General features: G+C 43.3%; 1 protein-coding gene across 2 annotated transcripts in view; it reads right to left on the minus strand.

Moving 5' to 3' along the window:
* NR4A3 (nuclear receptor subfamily 4 group A member 3) overlaps positions 1-19012 on the minus strand; it is a 34202-nt gene extending 15190 nt beyond the window's left edge. Inside the window, exons 1-5 of one of the 2 annotated variants that reach the window (XM_042472495.1) lie at positions 18626-19011; positions 14023-14158; positions 9630-10549; positions 5390-5519; positions 3816-3988 (exon numbers count right to left, since the gene is read on the minus strand). In XM_042472495.1, the coding sequence (XP_042328429.1) occupies positions 3816-3988; positions 5390-5519; positions 9630-10547 (1221 nt within the window). In that variant the 5' untranslated portion in view covers positions 10548-10549; positions 14023-14158; positions 18626-19011. Of the gene's footprint in view, positions 1-3815; positions 3989-5389; positions 5520-9629; positions 10550-14022; positions 14159-18625 lie in introns of both variants that reach the window. The other variant, XM_042472496.1, reaches the window with a different exon arrangement.
* Between the last annotated feature and the right edge of the window lie 4674 nt (positions 19013-23686).

The following is a 23686-nucleotide window of genomic DNA, read 5'->3' on the forward strand; positions in this document are numbered from 1 at the left end:
CCAGAATACCCCAGATTGCTCCCCTCCTCATTACCTGCACATTCCAGAGCAATGCCAGAGGGCTGTTTACATAGGGCCTGTACAGACAGGCCAAAATAAAGCTACTTTGAGTCACTTTGGGGGTATGCTGTTTAAATGATGCATGCGTCCTAAGAGTCTGGAAGCTGCGCCAAAGCCACACTCCAGTCCTTAGGCTAGGTACCTCATTGTGACCTCAGTGAGAGTGACTCATGTGGCAGTAATGGATGGCACAGTACAATGCTTTGTAAATAATTGCCTGGCATTGATCCAGAGTGGTCCAGATTTTCTTAGAAGATCCAGACCAGTTTTAACTTGCATCAGCCCAAACGAGGTCAGATCAGGGATCATATATGCTACTGTAAAGCTTATGGAAATCTTTAGTTTTCCCATACATAATCTACAGAATTGGCTATAGAGAGGGAAAGCAAGGATCTGAATACTCATTTTGTACTAGGTCCACAAAATCTTTCATTGATGGCCGTAGCTGCACAAACCTTCACAGCAATCATAATGCCATAGATTACCATTAAGGAGTGAAGTGATAGTTCACAAAACCAAAAAAAAAAAAAAAAAAAAGGGGGCGTGCTTTTATTTCTTGATGGTTCTGAAAAGGAGTTTGTCACACTGGGACTAATTTTGGCATTAAAGAGAGATTAAAGCACATTTAAAGCATCCCGCAAATCAAGTGAAAATGACGAGTAATTGCGTGAATGATTATCACACGAAATTGTGCAAATAAAGTGATATCGGAAATGCATTCTCACTGAAATCCCAAAAGTAAAAAGATGCATGTTAATGCATCTTTGTGACCACTTTAATGGCGGATTTTGTGCGATGTCGTGTGAAATCGCTTCGCTTAATTACATGATTTTTTCGGGATATTCACGGGATGAACTCCTGAGCTTCATGTGATAAACTCCTAAGAAATGACCAGATGCTTCCCTCATGCTATAGACTCAGGGGAAAAACTAAAGCACAGCATCCTTATTTTGCCCTGTATGTCTGATTATTAAATTAGATGTTATTTTCAAAAACATGAGATTCTGATCCCATGCGTGGATAGAGAGAGAAAGCTTAAATCTTCCTGTGCCTAACAATTCAACATTGAAAATGCAAACCTGTTGCCACAGTGGCATAGTGGTTTGTGTTTGACTATGACTCTGGAGACCTGGGTTCAATTCCCAGCTTCGCCATGAAATTCACTGGGTGACCTTGGGCAAGTCATATGCTCTTAGCCTCAGGGGAAGGCAATGTCAAATCTCTGAACAAATCTTGCCAAGAAAACCTCATGATAGGTTCGCCTGAGGGTCACCATAAGTTGGAGCAACTTGAAGCAACAACAAAGCATCTGAGCACTCCTTTAGTTCTGTATCCTCACTTTGGGGGCTAGGGAGGGAAAACTACTTCAATAGGTACTTGTGGGAGAGTTCTGGTGCTGCTTTGCAAATATTTCCATCCCAATTTAGCATTATGAGGATTGGAGACACTGTTTTTCTCATAATGTTTAACTCTAAGCAAATGGCTTAAAAACAACAACAACAAAGATCTTCCAAACCACAGTTAAGGCAGGATTTTCAGTGAAGTCAGTAAGCATTTACCTGAACAAAGACTTTCAATTTTGAGCGAGATTCACCTCACCCTAACATACTTCAAGTCTGAAATTAAATTGCACCAGTGTAAAAACAGGTGGGAGGCCCAGATTAGGCCCATGCCCTTTAAAGAGTCTCCTCCTAGTGACTGCTTTTTGAAAGCAAGTTTCTAAATATACTGTTACTATGAGCTTGTAAATCAATACCAGCCTTAAAACACAAGAGTAGCAACAAGTTAAAATACTTCTTATGGAACCTGAATAGATGCTCTTTTCTAGTTGTACCATTATTTAAAATACTGTTACAGTTTTGTTCTAGACTTGTTACATGTTAGAAATCCCAGATTCCACAATGTATTTGATGCAGACATGCTTTTTGTAGGACATTTTGTAAGAGCCAGTTCTAATCCAACAAACCTGTGTTTATACTGCATGTCTATACAATTAGGGAAAACATACAGTATTTAATTGCTTACTCTCTATTTTCTGAAAGCCATATTAGTTAGTATTCAATCCTATTTGTTCTCATACAGTATTCTGATAAATTCTGTTTTTTTTATAAAAAATATCAGTTCTGCTAAGCAGTGCTGACTACTAAAATCTTATGAACTGAGGTAAACCAAAAGCTTTAAGCCCTAACTGCAAGTAATTCCCAGAGGAGATCCGCCTTGCTACATCCCTGGAAACTTTCAGGAAGGCGGTTAAGACAGAGCTTTTTCGATGTGCATACCCACCTGACCTTCTATGAATTACAGACTGTTTCTGTATGGAACGAGAGCATTTGACCCCATGATTGTTGATTTTATCTTTTTAACTGTGGTTTTAACTTGTGTGATAATATATTGTAATGTTTTAATTGTATTTTTTAAACTCTGTTGTGATCCAGCCTCGATCCAATTGGGAGAGGCGGGAAGATATAAATAAACTCTATTATTATTATTATTATTATTATTATTATTATTATTATTAATTCAGTGGTACCAAATTATTATATTGCAACTTAAAATCTAAAATAATTGGTGCCACCTATCCCATTTCCCTCTATTTCTTTGTAAATATTTGCCACTGAGAGGCACCATTTTGATAAAAAGGTTATTTTCTTGACAATTTCTTTACCTACAAGCAGCTTTTCAGGACAATTTGCATAAAATTTGTAGATTTGTGATATACTACACAAATATGTGTAGTGATATACTACACATATGTTGATTAGTTTCCATGTCACAATTAGACTGAAATCAACAAAAGTTACTTCTTCTCGGATCAAGTCCATAACATACAACTGAAGCCTGTAAATGCTAATCTTGAATCTTGAATTAGTTTAAAATAAATTATCGTATATAAGCCTAACTGTAAAGAATGGAATCTGTACAGAAAAAAGCTTAAATTAACTACAGTGAGTGGAATGAACACAAAAATCTAATAATGCAATCTGTCACCACCAATATTTACTTGGCAGTAGATCCCACTAAAATTAATTAGGAAACAGGTTTAGCATCTGAGTCTTCCTTTTCTTTTCTTTCCCTCTTTCTGGTGCAGCTTGAACAATTATCTATGAGGGAACCAGATTTCAAGGCATCCTATTTGTACTTTAACTAAAATATACACACTGGATTATGTCAAATACTTAATTAAGAGTGATTTGCTGATTGGTGGAATATATTTTCTTCTTGAGGTGAGGACATTAATTTCAGAAACAAACCTTTATGGTCCCAACCTTGATTTCCTTTAAATTACTGAAAACATCAACTTTTTAAGATAGTGGAATACTTGATCTAAAAGGATTGGCTGATTTAGAGAAAGAATTGATTGCAGAATCTATTCCTATATTTCAGCACTAATTTTCACCATTTATTAACTTTTAGAAAATGGGACTCACGTCCATGTATAAGGTTTCAAAGAACGGTACTGACAATCTGCTAAACCTGGTAAGGTTTCATTTGTGGTTCTGCAGTCTCTGTATTAATGGCATATGCATTCAAACCCTTTATATTTTTCCCGCACCAGTTTCTGCTATCAAATATAACTTATGCAATAAACAGACCTTACATAAAGTGCTATTCGAGTCACTACAAATCACAGCAAGAGAGCTAGACCACCCAGCAGTTTTAAACATTGGTTATATCTGACACAGCTTAATTCACAAATTAAACACATACAACTTGGTAAATAATTATATAGGAGGAAAAAAACCCACAAAACATACTCTGGAATAATCAAGCTCCCTGGGTGCAGAATCCGATAAAGCTCGCACAAGAGCATTCATCATACTGACTGGAGGAGAAGGTGGGGAGGGCTGGGAAGGTTCTTGCTGTAAAGGACTCTTTGGTTTGGAAGGCAGCCGGCCTCTTCTCCCTTTTAAACTGTCAGTACGGACAACTGATCAAGGAGAAAAAAAGAAAAAGAACACCATAGTTAGTCTACAGAGACACAATAGCCAATTCTTACAAGGCACACATGAACACCATAGGGCCAAATTTAACTAATACTAGGGAAATGAGGTAAGACAGCAAAGTTGCCTATAGGCCTATCTTCGTATATAGGCATTACCTACAGTTTTCACTTCATTTCAAGGACATTGCTTTCGCTCAATCTCTTTCTTTCCCTTTCTGCTTAAATACCCAACATGTATATACTAAAAGAGTTCCATACTGCCCATGTTGCACATAATGAGACATGCTTTTTGTACTAACTGAACATTTTTATAAATGTTCTGGATTAGCCTTGTTTAACTTCTGTATGTGTACCATTATTCTGCTGAAATCAGCCTTGCATTGCAATTTTTTTTTACTTAAACTATAACAGACACACACACACACACACACAAAATATAATATTAAAAATATATCTTGTAACATCTTCAAAATATTAACCAATTGGGAACTTAATTTTCTTCAAGTACTCGAAATTATTTCATATGACTGATTGCAGACAGAAAGTTGTAATGATAATATAATTAAAGAGTTTAATTAAGCATGTAGTTTCAAAACGATTAAATGATCAATTACATGTAAAATGAATGTGTATATAATCAAACCTTTACAAGATATGCATTTTGAGAAATTGAAGGAAGAGTGAAATAACTTCCTGATTGAAAAAAAAAATACTTTCCACTCATTATTAGATGGAAAGATCATATTTATAATTTCCTTAGTTGTTGCCTGCTGCAGTAAAAAGGCCAGAAGTATGACATCCTTAAAAACAACAATCTTAAGAAAACCCACCGATGTCCATAACTCAAAGCTTATTGATGGAAATTTGGAAATTCACCATTTCAAATCAGTATCCAACAACTAAGCTAAAATTTCATTAATGTATCCAATAAATTGATATAAGCTTGCATCCCTAATACTCATAGCAGTAATTATTTATTGGTGTAACAGGTTCTTGTTATTTGCAGAAGAAGAAAAAAAGAAAGAGGAATTGTATGGAAATTAAGCCTAAACAAACAGTGGTAGATATGATACAGTGTAATACCAATATCCCCTTTGAAATAAGAATTGTGTGAAACCTTGTTTGACAGCAAGGAGAATAGACTGAAGAGTCACTGTGGAGTGCTTTCCCTTTAGAGGTTCTATTTTCCAGCTCAGATATATTTGTCATTTGAAATAAACAGATACTACATATGCTGGAAAACCACTATAATGTTATAGTGCATGTAGGAACAAGGACAGTCATTGTGATTTCTAAAAAGAAAATGCATTAAAATAAGAGGAGCTCCTTTTAAATGCAAGCTATTTAGTAATGTGATGTGTGGGCTAATAATACCAAACTCTTTACCTTCTTTTACCATGCCGACACTGAGACACTTTTGAAATCGGCAGTATTGACATCTGTTTCGACGGCGTTTATCCACTGGGCAGTTTTTATTAGCCAGGCAAACATATTTTGCATTTTTCTGAACTGTCCTCTAAAAAACAAAAAAACAAAAACAAAAACAGAATTGAAGAAAGAATCGGCTGAATGAGCTGGGACCTGACAAGTTGCATTTTAATTACAATGTGAAAAGCAACAGTGCAATTCATATAATTAGATAAAATTAATTTCCTAACACAGTAGCCTCCAGGAAAAACAATTTTATTAGTGTTAGCTACTGACAATGAAAATTATCGAGGATGGTTCAGAAGCTAGGCTCCGGAGACAGCTAACTCCTAAATGATAAAATCATATCTGAAATTACCAGGTCATCACGTCATACCTTTGGGGATTAGATTAGCTTCACTTTCAATTTTCCTTTGGAAACAATTTTCTACTTGGTTCATAATCCTGATTATTACTGACCTTATTAAAATAAAATCAAAATTATCTGCAGATTTATTTTTCTCACTGACCCTTATTGTTATTAGCAAACTAGTTTTAACTCGTTGTTACAACAAAGAGAAACAGATCAGTAAGAAATGCAAATACACTTGTTAAATTATAAAAGATAAAAAAATAAGACAGAAAAAACATATGTTTCACTTTAACGGATTATAATGACAGGGTTAACTTTATGTCTTTACTGGAAATAAATACATTTAAGAAGCAATTAACTATAGATGGATCATGCTTTCTTTCTTTGTTCTTTTGTAATAATTTGTGTGCAATAAGTATGAATTTTAACACATGAAATATCAGGTTTGGTAACATATTCAAAAATGCAAAATAAAAAACACTGCAAAAGAGATGTTTACAGAAACAAATATTTCTATTAATGCATTTCTTTCACTGTGAATGAAATGACAGAAAGGCTGTAGTTGGACATTTAAAATATATTAAGCAAAAACACAGTGGATTCACAAAAGTATACAATACAGATTACTGCAGTTGTATAAAATACTAAATATGCAAGATTTGGGGGGAAAGATAGAATAAATATGAGTTTGCCAAATTCAACCACCTTTTGAAAATACTTGTTGGAGGCATTTACAGAAAATGGAGTCCAAGAGTTGATTAAACCATCTGTCCTACTGAAGCATATTTATCACATGGGACATACACTCACGGAACTGTTAGCTTAGCATTTCAGACAAAAACTAAAAACTGGCAGCAGTAATTATTTTGTAAAAAGGAACAAGAGGGTTTGAAGCAGATAAAACAGATAAATACATGTAGGCAATATCATTATATTTAAAAAGTTGTGTGGCCACATTCCATAATCACATGATGTTCAATTCGTATTGAAGATGTCAAATGGGACAAAAGTAGTAAGCAGAAGAAGTTTTGACTAGCCATGCAGAGGACTGCTCTGCACAAGCCTCAATACTTAAAAGCTCTAGTAAATTATTGATGACATTATATCCTGCAAAATATACACTAGATTTGGGAATCTCTTGTTATTGGAGATGGCTCTCCTTTTCACACACCTCTATAGTACTCACCAAGAAAAGAAATTGTAGTAGGCAAAGTTTAGGCCTTCAACATGATAATGTTTCTTACTTATCACTGAATATGATAAAAAGTTAAATTTTAGATTTTTTGTTTTTATTTCTACAAACAGCAACAGGAAAGATGTCATTCCCTTCAGCTGACACTGGATCTAGATTCTGGAACTCAGGCTGTGGAAAGTTCTGTTGTCCAAACCCCAATGAAATGAATCTGAATACAGAGAAGGGAGCTGCTGGAATACATATCTGCACTACCTAGCGTCTGCTTATTTCAGTTTGACATGCACAGAAAAACTTCTTATTGAATCATGTCCTTTATCTTTCTTAAGAAAAGACTAGATATATTGATGTCTCAGTTTCTATAGCAGTTTATTACACAGATGAATGACGCTATCAAGTTTGTTTCCTCCCAGATTCTAATTTTTCCCGTTTGTTCTGTCCTGTTTCCAATCTGTTTCCAATTTTTTCTAGTGTTTTTTTTAAAAGACATGACCTTTCCCAGTGAGTTTGTCTAATTTAGTATTTCTGTTTTGCCTACTATATGCACTTTTGAAAGCAATCTCATGGGTATCATACATTTTTACATGGTATGTTCAATATTGTTCACATTTTTCTATGCAAGATACCCATAATACACAGATTTTTATAGGTATATAGGTTTGGGAAAAGCACATTAGGGAAGTTTGTGTTAAAATGCAAGTTGAATTATTTTTCCTCTGTGCCTAGTTTAATAAAAAGCCACCTTTTCACTAATATTCAGTGTACAAATTTCAAAACAACAACAATCAAATACTTACAAACACGTGATATAAGAACTATTGAAACAAAGTGTAAATTTCTCACTATATATACAGTGCATCTCAAGTGATCAGGGTATTTCACTTATATTATCTCAGCAGTCACCGCAACAGTTTTATTAAGACAGCTGTATTTTTATCCATGTATGCACAAGTCTGAGTGGTTTCCTTAAAGCATCTTTATTTTACGTATGCTAAGAACAAAATATAGTTGGCCCTTCTTATCCACAGATTTTTTTATACACGGATTCAAGCATCCACGGTTTGAAAATGTTCCAAAAAAGTATAAATTTCATTTTATATAAGGGGCACCATTTGCTATGTCATTATATTTAATGAGACTTGAGCATCCATGGATTTTGTTATCCTCGGGGGATCTTGGAACCAAACCCCAGCGTATAACAAGGATCCACTGTAATTACAGTGCATGGAAATTAAATGTGCACGCTTGCTTCTCTGTGTTAAAAGCATTTAGCATTTTATCAATAGAGTATCCATGCTGTGATGACAGGTGAGAACCCCATCTAATGTCTAAGGCCTGTTACAGACTGCCAAAATAAAGCTGCTTCGGGTCTCTTTGGAGGCATGCTATTTAAATGATGCATGCATCCTAAGAATCCGGAAGCTGCACCAAAGCTGCACTCCGGTGCTTAGGAATGGAGTGTGGCTTTGGCGCAACCTCCGGACTTAGGACCTATGCATGCATCATTTAAATAGCATACCTCCAAACAGACTCGAAGCAGCTTTATTTTGGCAGTCTGTAACAGGCCTCCGTTCTCTGGAATAAGGTCAGGATACAAATGTTTAAAAGCAAATAAATAAATAGAACAGGAGGATAATGAAGGCAGCATATACATTTCATAAATAAAAAGGTGAAAGAACAAATCTTTCTCCAGTTTTTGACTGGAATTGGGATTAGAATGTCTCTCACATTCATTTCTTGTCATTCTTGCCTCTCCTTTCTACTTGTCAGAATTTAGATCAGGGATGGGAACTGTGTAGCCTTCCAAATTATTGGACTTGCAGCTCCCAGCAAACTTATCTAGCAAAGCCAATGCAGAGGAAAGCTAATGTTTGCAGCTTAAGGGTTTGTGTGAGTAGCACAACTTTCACACCTGATTTTAGACTGTAAACTTCTTGGGATAAGGATCTGTTGTTTTTTTCTTGTGAGTATGTGCCTTCAAGCCACTAGCTGACTTCAGGTGACCCCTTGAATTTCATGGGATTTTCTTAGGCAAGGAATATTCAGAGTCAGCTTTGCCAGTTCCTTCCTCTGAAAAATAGCCTACTGCAGCTGGCAGTATCCCTTCCACATACTAACCAGACCTGACCCTGCTTAGTTTCCAAACAGGATCTTAAAGGATCATAATTCTGAACAGTGCTATATATTAGCAATTATCTGGAAAAAATGTATGAACAACTTCTGTGAGGTTGAGAATCAAGTTGACCACCACATGAGAATCCATAACAAGCATTCAAGTTAACCAAGCACTTCAAAGAAAGTTGGTTTAATGTCAAACCATGTTGTCAGTAGAGGTGTGCAACACACTACAAATATTGGGGCCAACCACACTGTGACTCTGACACAGTTTAGTTTAGTTATAACCAAAGCCCACTGAAAGCAATGGATGTGCTCCATTGGTTTCACTGAGTCCTTCATTTAGCTTCTGTACACATGTACTTAGGAGACTTATTAAATGGAGAACCACTATTTACTTAATTGTCAAGAAGCCCCACTTTTGAGTAAATCTGTAAAGGGTTGTGCCATTAGCTATGTTCAGCTAGACTACAATATAGAAAGACAGAGGGGAACAAATGTGATGGTGTGGGGATGAGTGAGTTTGCAGCAGTTCTTACCTTGAAGAAGCCCTTACAGCCTTCACATGTTCGCACCCCGTAGTGCTGGCAGGCAGCATTATCCCCACACACTGCACATGTGCCCTCTCCCGATGAAGAACTTCGGCTGTGTGGAGAAGGGAGGCCACTGCTGCTACTGCTACTCTCACCCAAAAGACTGGATGTTGCTGCATTGAGGCCCAGTGGTGAGAAGGCTAAGGTGGCTGCTCTCTTGGACATTGGAAGCCCATATGGATGGTTTTCCATAGCAACTTGGCTAGCAGTGGCCCTTTCTGATCCAATAGGTAGACTCAAGGCAGTGGTGTCATAGCACATGTGGGCAGTGGCAGTGGGTGTGTGGGGTGGCGAATGCTTGAAATGGAAGAGTGGAAAGCGGCTAGTCACAGTTTTCATCGGGGCAGTGTCCATCAGATGGCTGGGCGCCATACAGGTCTGTGGTGGTGGAAGAGAGTGCGGGGGTGGTGGTTCATCCCAGGGGGCCTGGTGGGGAGGAAAACCAGGGGTGGTGGGTGTGGAAGGTGGCGACTGCTTGAAATACATGGGGGTGTTTGCCATGCCTTCTTCCGTGGAAGGAGGCAGTGAAGAGTGATAACTGTGCATCCGATTGTCTTCCATTTTAATGAGGGGCCTCTGACTTGCAGAAGAGGATGGTGAAGAACAAGACGAGGCAGACTGCATTTGGTATAGGCACGAGGGCTTGAGCTCATAGCTCCCAGCATAGCCCTCCATAAAAGTACTGAAGCTGGGTAGAGAGGTGGTAGCGGTGGCACTGATCTCAGCACTGCTCAGTTCCATTGTCAGCTTGGTGTAGTCAGGGTTCATGATCTCAGGATTGTACTCAGAGCCATAGGCAAAGCTCTGAGATGCATACGTTGAGCCAGGTGGCGAGGGGTTGTACTGGGCTTGCACACAGGGCATATCTGTAAGGGCAAAAGGAAGGGCCAATTAGCAGTAGTACACCCCGTGCATCAACACGTTGTCCTTATATCCTTCTCTTAAAGTTCACAAAAGCAGATGAAACATAATTTCTATCCTCTATCTAGGGGATGCTTCAAAATGTGACACACAACTTACTTGGGGAAATATTTCTGTACAGCAAAGAGCATCCTAATACACATGCATCTATTGCTGCCTGTAGATCTGGGAAACAGTTCTGATGGCACTGAAGGCCTCTCTATGTAAAGCAGGACAACTTACATTTGCGGCAGACTCGGGGTAGAATTGCTAACCTATCAAAGTGCAAGCATGCCTGCTTTCAGTGACACAGGATAAAGTGTTAGTTAAGAGTTTCACAATGATATAACAAGTAGAATTCAACCTTCTCCCTGACGCTGTCCTCGCTCTGCTGTTTCATATAGAGAAAAGGCTCTGAAACGTAAACAAGGAAACCAAAGAATACGGTTTATTGATTCTGAATATGTGCAATTAAGTCACAACATTTTGATTAGGAGGTGAGGGAAATCATGTTTGCTCACACATTACCAAAAGTCCCATACAGACAAGCCAAAATAAAGCTGCTTCAGGTCACTAAGGGCCCATACAGACAGGCCAAAATAAAGCTGCTTGGGGTCACTTTGGAGGTACTGTATGCTGTTTAAATGTTGCATGCGTCCTAAGAGGCTGGAAGCCATGCCAAAGCCATGCTCCAGTCTAAAGGACTGGAGCGCAGCTTTGGTGCAGCTTGTGGCCTCTTAAGATGTGTGTGCATTTAAACAGCATACCTCCAAAGTGACTCCAAGCAGCTTTATTTTGGCCTGTCTGTATAGGCCCTAAGAGTCCTAAAAGTCCGGAAGCTGCACCAAAGCCATGATCCAGTCCTAAGAACTGGAGCACAGCCTTGGCACAGCTTCCGGACTCTTAGGACGCATGCATCATTTAAACAGCATACCTCCAAAGTGACCCGAAGCAGTTTTATTTTGGCCTGTCTGAAAGGGGTCAAAAAGAAGAAGAGAAAGAAGGTTTGGGGAGGGGGTGAAGAAAGAAAGAAAGAAAGAAAGAAAGAAAGGGAAGAAATGACATTGGTTAGCTATAAGTTATCTCAAAGGCAAAACAGAAATACCTGGTCTAGAGATAAATGCTTTGTACAGTACAAAGCATTTATCTCTAGACCAGGTATTTCTGTTTTGCCTTTGAGATAACTTCTTTCTTTCTTTCTTTCTTTCTTCAGAAACATAGTTATGCCATCTTCACTCTGCCCCTGCACAACAGTGCAGAGGCAGAGCGAAGATGGCATAACTATGTTTCTGAACTTGTATTTCAGAGCTTGTTCTCATTAGTATAAACCAGATCATAACCACAAAAGCTAATCTTGTTAACTGTGGCAACAAGAATGAATTCATAGAACTGCAGATGCCAATACCAGAACATGACTAAAATAAAATAAAAATATAATAAATGTACCATTTGACTTTATCTTTTTGTCCATTCTAATGGAAGTGAAATTTCTGTGTAAAGGCTGAAAACCTGCCTGGAAAAAAATCTAAACACAACCACTACATTTTAGTTTCATCTTCTCAGAAACAGATACTGTACTATTGAAAAAGGAAAAGAGGAAGAACATGTACTGTATTTTTAACATATGTCAGGGCATTTTACACAAACCTGGTTTCCTGTTCTCTTGCATTCGTTTTGAATAAATGACACATTCCTAGAAAAGCCTCTCCCACTTTAACACCAACTCATCAACTTTAGTGTGTAAAAAGCAAATTATTTTCATTTCTACTTTTTAATTCAAAGCCATAAATAAATCTATAAAACAACTCATTGTCCCACATGTAACATTTTAATATTGTGTTATATTGCCAAACAGGTTTTGTGGTAAGAGATTTTAAACTACTGGACAGGCGGCTCTGAAAGCAACATAAAAATGATTTCAGCAAGCAGAGTTGGCCCTCCTTATCCATGGGTTTTTCCTCCATGGATTCAAGTATCCATGGCTTGAATACACACACACACACACACACACACACACACATTCCAAATAGCAAGCCTTGATTTTCCATTTTATCTCAGGACACCATTTTGCTCTGCCATTGTATTTTGTGGGACTTGAGCATCCATGGATTTTGTGGATACCAAGGGCCCACTGTATGTGTTCACATGTTTAAAGTGATAAAAAAAAAGTTTGAGGTTTGTATTCATCTGTTCGTTCATTCATTCATTCTAAAATGTATTTCTCTCATCTCTAAGACCCCATACAGACAGGACAAAATAAAGCTGCTTCGGGTTACTTTGGAAGTATGCTGTTTAAAGGATGCATGCATCCTAAGAGGCTGGAAGCTGCGCCCAAAGCCATGCTCCGGTCCTAAGGACTGGAGTGCAGCATTGGTACAGCTTCTGGCCTCTTAAGATGTGTGTGTCATTTAAACAACATACCTCCAAAGTGACCTGAAGCAGCTTTATTTTGGCCTGTCTGTACAGGCCCTTAGTTCAAAGATTATATTTATGAGGCCTGTGAATCCTACTGGAATGGAGACAGATGGATTGCCAGAGAGAGGTCCCTCTTGAGATGCAAATGGGCCTTAAACTTCCTGGACCTTGAAAATCTCCCATTGTGGCATGCCTGCACAAAAGATATCCTCCCCAGTATGCCATCTTTACTAAGAACTGAAACAACATGCAAGCATCTGACTAACATCTCCAACTGTTTTTAAATCCTGTTTGGTTTGTAACATCTTGCCTGATGAAGAAGCCCATAGAGCCGTGAAAGCTTGCAACAAATGCATTGTGCATTTCGGTTGGCCAAGAAAAGTATTATGGTTTGCATTTGTTAAATGGCCAACGCAGCTACCCCTGCGTGTTTTCTATATTTATGAGCATAACAGAAAGTCCTGAGAAAGAAGTCTTGTGGCCTGCTTCACACTACCTTTTAAACCGGATTGCAAATTGGATTGAACTGGTTCAAATGACCCGCTTGAATAGATTTGCTGAAGTGATTTGGAGAGGGGGGGGAGCATGCACTAGATCCATTTAATCTGTGTCTTTTTGACACTGATGTTTTCTGCGTCTTTTTGGATAATCCGATTCTGTGCAAGTGTGAACCAGATGTGGATCAGAATCCGTTTAAATGTGCCCTTCGGACAGCTGGAGCTGGTCCCTTTTGAAGTGATTCATTCATGAATGTGAACCACAATGGGGCTGCATCCACACTGGAGGCATAACCCGGTTTGGCACCGCTTTAACTCTTTCTGCTCAAGGCTATGGCATTCTGGGAGTTGGAGTATGTTGTGGGGTCCACAAGAAACTCTAACTCCCAGACATCCATAGCCTTGAGCCAGGCAAAGAGTTAAAGCGGGGCCAAACCGGGTTATGTCTCCAGTGTGGATGCAGCCAAAGTATTCCCTCCACCTCGAAGCCTGGAGGCGAGGGAGGGCTTGGGTGCCGGGCTTTGTACCTGGAGGGTGGCTTGCTCGCTGAATGGTGGAGGCAGAGGCGGAGGGGGGCTGGAGCCGGGGCCGGCGGGGAGCCCTCCTGGGCGGCTGCAGCTGCGGAGCCGGGGCTGGCGGCAGGGGGCTTCTCCAAGCTGGGCTCTGTGGAAGACAGAGAGAGAGAGAGAGAGGTTGGAGGAGGAGGCGAGGCTGCAGGAACGCGGCTCCCCAAGATCCCGGCTTTCCCAGTCCCCAAATGTCTGGCCCTGGCCGGATCCCCGAGGGTCCGGGGGATGATGCCTGGACCCCTCAAGAGATCCTGCCAAGCCCCCTCCGCCGCCTTTCCTGGGCTTCAACTCATAGAACTGATTGGATGGCCCTTGGGGTCTCTTCCAACTCTAGGGTTCTGCAGACCCCAATGGCCATCCAGTCCAACCCCCTGCCATGCAGGACCTCTCAATCAAAGCATCCCCGACAAAGGGTCAGACAGCCTCTGCCTAAAGACCTCCAAGGAAAAGGAGACGCCCCAAGATCCCGATTAGCTTTCTAATTTATTCAGGACATGTTGAATGTTGACCCTGTCCTCTGGGGTATGAGTTACGCCTCCTAATTTGGTGTCATCTGCAATATTTGATAAGCATGCCCCCAATTCTGTCTTCCAAGTCATTGATAAAGATGTTGGATAGCACTGGGCCCAGGACAGAACTGTGTGGTCACTTCTCTCCAAGATGAAGATGAAGATGAAGATGAAGATGCAGCATTAGGTCGGAAGGCAAGATATTTCAGAGCCCTCCCCTCCCTTCCAGGCGCACAACCTGGTATCTGGGCACCTAAGATGGACAATCCTAACCCTTCCGTGGGAGAAAAGACACTCTCAAACCACCATTTGCTGGAGCTCCCCAGTGCCCCCCCAGCAACTCTCTTGCCTGGCCATCCCTTCAACAAAAGCCAAAGGCTGCATCCACACTGGAGAAACAACCCAGTGCGGCACCGCTTTAAGTGTCTTGGCTCAAGGCTATGGAATTCTGGGAGTTGGAGTTTGTTGTGGGCCCAGAGCACACAACAAAGTCGCCTCTGGATCTTTGAGCGCAGCAAAAGCTTTAGGCAGACGCTGGTGCTTGTTGTAGAGCTTAACGATCCCGCCTCTTCCCAGTCTCCAACAAGTCACCTACCGCACCGCAGAAATAACCCAGTTTGACACCGCTTTGACTGCCGCGGCTCAACGCGATGCACTTGTGGGACCTGTGGCACCAGGGAGAGAAGGCTAAAGGTCCCACGAAAGCACACTTCCCAGAATTCCACAGTACAGAATCCTGACAGTTCAAGCAGTGTCAAAAACTGGATTAATTCTGCAGCCTCCCTTTGAAATCGAGAGAACCAACTGGCAATGTTTGCGGAGGGGCTCTATATTGGTGGGTGGTGGGCAAGTTGTTCTGCCTCCTTGGCAAGTAACTCCAGGGGAGGGCATATTCCTTTTTTCTACCTCTTCTCACCGAAACATCCTCAAATGCTAACCTACAAGCCCAATGTGTGCTTAGGAGAGGCCTCTGTGTGTTCAGCAGCGCTTATAAACTGGCATAAACCAAACGGCAGGAATCTTTTAATATTCAAGGATGGGCTGAATTACGATCCCGCTCTTAACCTTCCTTGATCACAGATAGTCCAATATTGCCAGAACATTTCAGGAGTGTTTAGCCCCTCACTTCACTTGGGGGCATACTCCTCAAATTTGCAATGTCACCAAATTAGGAGAAGTAGCTAATACCCCAGAGGACAGGATCAAAATTCAAAATGACCCGAATAGACTACAAAGCTGGGCCAGAGCTAACAAAATGAAATTCAACATGGATAAATGTCAAGTAATACACTTAGGGCGGAAAAGTGAAATGCGCAGATATAGGATGGGTGACACCTGGCTGAATTAAACTACGTGTGAAAGGGATCTGGGAGTCCAAGTACAGTAGACCACAAATTGAACATGAGTCAACAGTGCAATGTGGCAGCTAATAAGGCCAATGCGATTTTAGGCTTCATCAATAGAAGTATAGTGTCTAGATCAAGGGAAGTAATAGTGCCACTCTATTCTGCTCTGGTCAGGCCCCACCTGGAATATTGTGTCCAGCTCTGGGCACCACAATTTAAAAAGGACGTTGAGAAACTGGAGCGTGTCCAAAGGAGTGCAACTAAAATGGTGAAGGGCCTGGAAACCATGCCCTATGAGGAACGACTTAGGGAGCTGAGGATGTTTAGCCTGGAAAAGAATCATAGACTCATAGAATCATAGAGCTGGACCACAAAGGCCATCCAGTCCAACCCCCAGCCATGCAGGAGCTCTTGGCAGATGGCCATCCAGCTTCTGTTTAAAGACCTCTAAGGAAGGCAACTCCACTACACTCCGAGGAAGGAGTGTGTTCAACTGTCGAACAGCTCTTGCTCTCAGGAAGTTCTTCATGTTGAGAAAGGAGCAAGCTTGTTAAAAGTTGGCTAAGAGGTGATATGATAGCCCTGTTTAAATATTTGAAGGGATGTCATATGGAGGAGGGAACAAGCTTGTTTTCTGCTGCCCCAGAGAACAGAACCCAGAGCAATGGATGCAAGCTGCAGGAAAAGAGATTCCACTTCAACATTAGGAGGAACTTCCTGACAGTCAGGGCTGTTCGACAGTGGAACAAACTCCCGCGGAGTGAAGTGGATTCTCCTTCCTTTAAACAGAGGCTGGATGGCCATATGCCGGGGATGCTTTGATTGAGAGTTCCTGCATGGCAGAATGGGGTTGGACTTGAGGTATCAACGGTCTGGCAGTACAGGACCACCAAGACTCAGTGATCAAGCACTCAGGGGAGCTCAAGAGAGAGGGATGCTCGCCGTCTGTCTGTTTTGATGTAAACTTCTTGGGGAGTGAGGGCTGTAAAAAAGGTCCAAAGCCTGGCTGACACTTCAAGGGGAGCCTTCTGCTTCCAGAAAAGTGGGGGTTGCTGTATTTCGGCATCGCAACGAGGGGTGTGTGGGGGGCGAAGATCATGGTCGGACTTTCGTGGTCCTCTTACTCCTTCCACACACCTGCTTCAGCCCGACCCTCTCTCGCCCCCCCACACCCCATAGGGCCCCCCACAGACCTGATTCCTCCTCCGATCCTTTGCCCCTTACTCCCTCCCTCCTTGGGGGCCTCTGGTCAAGAGGGCCATCGCCACAATCGAGGGTTGGAAGAGAGTGGCAGCGAGGTCGGCATGGCAAGGTATTGTTGCCCAGCAGAAAGCCTCAGGAGGGACTATTAGCCTCCGTCGTAGTTTTGCAAAGATCCAAGGAAGAGGAGACAGCCGTCCTTGTTATTCTGGGGGATCCCCCGAAGGGAAGCCCCGCATCCAGGGAGACTCTTCCCCTTGGAAAATTTCAATGCTGCGGAGTCGTTATGTCCTATGGAGTCCTATGGAGGAGAGGCTCCGGAGCTGGACTTTCTCAGGGAAGAGATCAGAAAAAAGCCGGGTTCCTCTTATTCCTTCCCTGCCTCTGAAGATGACCTTCTCTCCTCCTCCTCCTCCTCTTCTCCCCTGCCGCCAAAATTGCCTAATGGCTGAGAATCGGGGATCGGGGCGATTAGGTGGGAGATATCCCGGATGAATGACAGCTCCTGCTTTTAGCCCGGACCGAGGTAAAGGCACTCTGCTCCTGCCCAGAGGCACTTTTAGGGTACTGCCTGCCCTTGGAAACGGCTGGGAGAAAGGGTGTTTCGGAAGGGGCTGCGATCGGAAAAGACCGTCGTCTTCCGAAGCACATGGCCACTCTCGGCTCGGACTACCGCATCCTCTCTTCCAAGGCTGGATCCTCCGGGCAGCAGGCTTCGTGGCTGAGCCCTGCCTGGATCCACGGAGGAGAGAGCTCTGCGCCCCGAGAGTCACCCTCCATTCTTCTGGCGGGACACGACGAAACAAGGGACAGCGCTTCCCCATAGAGAATCCCTGGAGGATTACATTAGATGTCTTTCCCTATGGACAAGTAATCCCCACTGATTTCCTATGGGCAGGTATCCTCCAGTGCTTCCCCATAGGCAACTATTCTCCAATGAATCCTTATGGGCAAGTGTTCTGCAATGTTCCCCTATGGGCAAATCTCTCGCAGTGTTTCCCTATAGGCAACTATTCCCCAATGCTTCTCTATGGGCAAATATCCTCCAATGTATCCCTATGGGTACGTATTCGCCAAGGTCTCTCTATGGATAAGTATCCTCCAATGTTTTGGACAAGCATTCTCGAATGTATCCCTATGGACAAGTGTCCCCAATGTTTCCCTATGGGCAACTATCCCCCAATGATCCGCGATGGGCACGTGCTGTCCTTTGCCTTAGGGCTCTCCTCCTGGGGCCTGACCTCAGCGGAAGAGGGCTCTCCCTCCAAGAGACCTTTCAAAACTTTGGAGCTTCCCTGGCCTCCTTGACCAAACCCCACCGTCGGAGTACAAGTCTGCATCCGCACTGGAGGAATAGCCCACTTTGACACCGCTTGGAGTACATTGCGGGCCCCACAACATACTCCAGTTCCCAGAATTCCATAGCCTTCAGCCAAGGCAGTAAAGTGGGTTATTCCTCCCGTGCGGATGCACCCCTCCGTCCCCATCTTTCTCCAAGGTACTTACTGGTCTGCTGTGTCGGTTCCGTCTTTACATCGAGTTTTGTCCCACGCCTCCTTCCCCTCCAAAGGGCAGCAGCAGCAGTCGGGCGAGGAGGGAAGCCCGGGGCTCCGGGGACGCTTCACTCCGGAGGGATGCGCTCTGGTCCTGAGGCATTGGAAGAAGAGAAGGAGGAGGAGGAGCGTGTCTTGTTGGATGCGATCGCGGTCCCCGTGTGCCGTGAGCGGTGGGTCCTGTTCCCTCTCTCTCTGTCTGTGTGTTTCTGTGTCTCGGTCTCTCTCTGAGACGCACGTCATTTATGCCAGAGGAGCCCCGGCGGCCTCTTCATAGAGCGGCTGGAATGCGAGACGTCAATGGTGACGCCATGGGAGCCTGACGCGGCTGACCCCCGCCCCCTGCCCGCCCCTCCGGAGCCCAGGATGGGAGGCAGGGAGGAGGGAGGAGGGAGGGTGTGTGACAGTCACACCCGGAGGAAAGGAGCCCCGGCCAAACAGCCCTCCTGCAGCAGCAGCAGCAGCATCAGCAGCATCAGGGCTGACTGAGGAGGAGGGGAAGCCCAAAGAGGTCGCGCTGGGGACATACTGAGGAGGAGATTCCGAAGCTGTGGCTAAGGACGCCGTCGTTGCAAGAGCTCCGTCCCGGGATCAGAAGGAGCCCTTCTGGCCGAGGAAACTCTGCAGCCACCATCAGCCTGACTTTTCCTGCACATCTCTCCCTTTGACTCGGAAGACGAGGGCGTCCCAGCTCCAGACAATGGAGCCCTGGGCTTTGAATGGCTTCCACAATAATAATAATAATAATAATAATTAAATATATGTAATAAATAAATGACTTTCTCTGTCGGGAATGCTTTGCTGGAGAGTTCCTGCATGGCAGGGGCTTGGACTGGATGGCTCTTGGGGTCTCTTCCAACTCTACCATTCTATGAGAGCAAGGGTTTCATCTGAGCGTAGCCGACGTTGGTAGCCATGGAGCCGTCTAAAGCGCTCTGGATGTGGATGGAAGTCCATGAAGCTGCTTCTCTTTCTCTCTCTGGAAGCTAAGAAGCATCTGAGGAAAGCTCCTGCTCTCTTCCAGTGAGTCTCAAAGGGGCCACAAGAACTCTCTATTACAGTATTATTATTATATCCAACTACATCTGAGGAAGTAGACTGAAGCCCAGTAAAGCTTCTCCCTTCCAGTGAGTCTCAAGGGGGCCACAAGATCTCTCTACAAATGACCTGGGAGGCAAGGTACGCTCCGCTCCAGTGAATCTTGGCCTGGGATTGGGAAGCTCCTCGGAAGGGAGCCAGGGAGAGCCCCGCCGTCCAAGGGAGGGCCTCTCAGGAGGGACTTGGTTCGCCTCGTCCATAGAGGATCATGGTGTGAGAGAGGGTTTATCTGGGTTTATTCAGTGTCGGGCTGGGAGGACTCTGGGTTCGAATCCTGAAGAAACTTTTGCCAAGGCTGCATCCACTGGAGAAATAACCCGGTTTCGTACCGCTTTAACGCTTTGTCTGGCTCAAGGCCAGGGGATTCTGGGAGTTGGAGTAGCTCCGCTCCGCTCTGGGCCCACAACATACTCCAACTCCCAGAATCCCCTGGCCTTGAGCCAGATAAGAGTTAAACCGGAGCTATGGAGGCCAAGGGACGCGAAAAAACCCCATCCGCTCCCTCAGCCTCCCTTCCCCTCACTCCCTTCCCGGCTTGTGCCGCGCTATCGCCTCTCTCTGAGGGAGCCCCTCTCAGGACCAATGGGGAGCGGCCACGTCACTCTGGAACGCCGTCCCCCGTGACGTCTTCGGCCAATCAGGGAGCGAGACCACGAGGTTCCATTTCAGGCAGGGCGGGGCGAAGAGCTTGACGCAAAGGGAGCGCGTGACTGACGCAAGCGGCGCGGCTAAATTTAGACCTCTGGGCGGGTGACGGCGGCGGCAGTGGCTGCAGCGCGCGCGAGAGGCGAGGGGGCGTGGCCTGGGAAGCGGCCTCGGCGTCTGTTCTTCTACTGTGCCCTTGTGACTGAGCGCAGGCGCAGGGGGCGCTCTCTCGCGTAAAGGAGGGAGAGAGGAGCTATTTCTGGGCCGGACGAGCCCAAGATAGCGCCAGCAGCGAGAGGTATTTATAGCTGCGGAAGGAGAAAAGAGGGAGCCTGGGCGGGGATTCCCCGGCCGGGAGGCAGGCAGGCAGGCAGGGGCTGCCCGAGGCCGCCCTTGACGCAATGGAAGCAGAGAGGGCAGAAGGGGGAGACCCAGGGATACTGGGAGACGCCCCTGGCTGGCCCTGAAGGGCCTCTTCCCTCCCTCTCTCAGGCCCTTTCCTAAAACGCTCCGACGGATCTGGGCCTCCGTCCTGAAGAGCGGCTGGACCTTCCTCCGCAGGGGCTCCGCCGTCAGTGGCACCCCTAGGGATGGCGTCACCCGCCGCGGTAACTCATGGCGTCCATTGACCTCCTCATCCTTAGTCATGCTTCCCTATCATCATCATCATCATCATCATCATCATCATTTTATTATATCATTATCATTATCATTATTTTATTTATTCAGTATTTTTATTTACGGTATTTTTATTTATTTATTTATGGTATTTTTATTATATTAATTAATTTATTTATGGTATTTTAATTATATTTATTTATTTATTTAAGGTATTTTTATTATATTTATTTATTTATGGTATATTTATTATATTTATTTATTGTATTTTTATTATTTTTATTTATTTATTTATTTACGGTATTTTTATTATATTTATTTATTTATGATATATTTATTATATTTATTTATTTATGGTATTTTTTATTTATTTATTTATTTATTTATTTATTTATTTATGGTATTTATACCCCTTCCTTCATCTCTAAAGGCTCAGGGTGGCTTACAGTTATTATTTTAATTAGAGGGTTCCCTGCCCTCAGGCTTACAATCTAAAAGACACAACACAAAAGTAGAAGGGAATGGTGGTGGGGAAGGGGATGAGGTCCAGTGGTTCTTCTCTCCCTCTGAGGCCTGGACCAAGGCATGGGACTGAAGAGGGGCTCTGCTTCTTAGTTCAGGCCGGGCCCTATGGAGCTGGACCTGCATCTCTCCCTCCGAGGTCAGATGGTATTAGGTGGATGATAGCCCTGTTTAATTGAGGAGGGAGGAAGCTTGTTTTCTGCTGCTCCAGAGAACAGGACCCGGAACAATGGATGCAAGATCCAGGAAAAGAGATTCTACCTCAACATTAGGAGGAACGTCCTGACAGTAAGGGCTGTCTGACAGTGGAACACACTCCCTCGGAGTGTAGTGGAGTCTCCTTCCTTGGAGGTCTTCAAGCAGAGGCTGGATGGCCATCTGTTGGGGATGCTTTGATCTGGATTTCCTGCATGGCAGGGGGTTGGACTGGGTGGCTGTTGTAGTCTCTTCCAACTCTATGATTCTATGATTATTATTATGATTATTATGCTTTATTTATATAGTGCGGTAGATTTACACAGTGCTGTACATACAAGCAGTAAAACAGATTAAAAAATAAAACTGCCCATGGCATACATTCTACAAAATAGCATAACACATACTGTACAAAATAATACATAATAAGAAATGAAAGGATTCATTAAAATATTTAAATAAGGCAGGCAACAAATTAAAAGCATCAAATAACAATCTTTATTTCTTCTTTTTTGCACTCGTTACTCATAAACTGTAGTTCCCATCTACCACTGAATGACATTCTAAAAGACTTATGATGGCATAAACAACTAGCAATCTATCTATCTATCTATCTATCTATCTCTCTCTCTATATATATATCTCACACACTCATCCCTCCATATTTGCAGGTTTGATATTTGCAGATTTGATTACCCACAGATTTTATTAATATGTGCTCTCTAGGAATATCTAGGTCCTCCGGCGCAATTCTGTGGTCAACTTTAACTAAACTTTGCACTGAAAGGTGTAGAGGTTATTCCTAGAGAGAATACTCTACTAGGAATTTGTAGCTCCAGCGCAGTTCTGTGCTCAGTGTCTGTTGGTAGAGAGATCTCCTCTCAGGTAAAAAAAATTGGCATTTTTGTTGTTTGCGTTTTTTCCATATTCATGGGGGTCTTGTGCCCCTAACCCTAGAGAATGTGGAAGGACAAGTTTATATACCTTTGAATTACATTATCATACACACAACTTAAATGCTCTTACATATACATAGTGAAGATTTGGTTAAAATATGATGTGCTTTTTTTAAAAAAAATTAAAAATTCAATTTTTTTTAAAAAAATTAAAAATTTGAAATTACTTTTCATTGTTTTTGGGGGCCTCGCTTTTCTCCTCCCACTGAGCTTCACCCCCCACACACTCCCATTTCTGCCAAAAGGTAGGTGTTTGAGGAGCACTGGGGCTCACCCCCCCACTTTGGGTGTCACCTGGTGCAGTCTGCACCCCCTTAGTGATGCCAGTGCAACACTTGGAGCCCTGGAGGTGGGCCACCCCTGTCCCGTCCAAAGGCCCGTCAAGGGCCTTTTTGGCAATAGCAGTAGCAGCTTCATTTATATACTGCTTCATACCACCTAAGCAGTCTCTAAGCGGTTTACTACTGTAAGCTAATTGCCCCAACAATCTGGGTACTCACTTTTGTGACCTCAGAAGGATCCAGGCCTGAATGAAGCCTGAGCCCTGGCTGGTATTGAACTCAACATCTTATGATTTGTGAGTGAGTAGCTGCAGTACAGGCATTTAACCACTGTGCCACCAGGATCTTCGGACACCTTCGGTCCAGATCCCCTATAGGTGCTGAGGGAGGAAGCTCTGCATAGGATGGGATGAGTGGCCCCTGAGGTCTCCGAAGGCCCCCCTTTTAGGTTCCCCAGAGACCCCCCCTCATGGAGCCTCCTGGACTGTGGCCACCTTGAAATGCCCTCCCTCTTGGGTAGCGCCTGCTCACAAACTGTGTGGAGTGATTTCAAAGGTACAGTTACATGCTACCAACATTGGAGGAAAATACTTTATTATTGAAACCTCTTCAGTGATTTGGGTGGGGAAGTAGGTCCCTATCACAAATTGGGGGCAGTGGTGGGATAACAAAACCCATTGGACTGCCATCTGAGAAAAG

The sequence above is a fragment of the Sceloporus undulatus genome, chromosome 6 (assembly GCF_019175285.1).
Source record: "Sceloporus undulatus isolate JIND9_A2432 ecotype Alabama chromosome 6, SceUnd_v1.1, whole genome shotgun sequence".
Lineage (NCBI taxonomy): Eukaryota > Metazoa > Chordata > Lepidosauria > Squamata > Phrynosomatidae > Sceloporus > Sceloporus undulatus.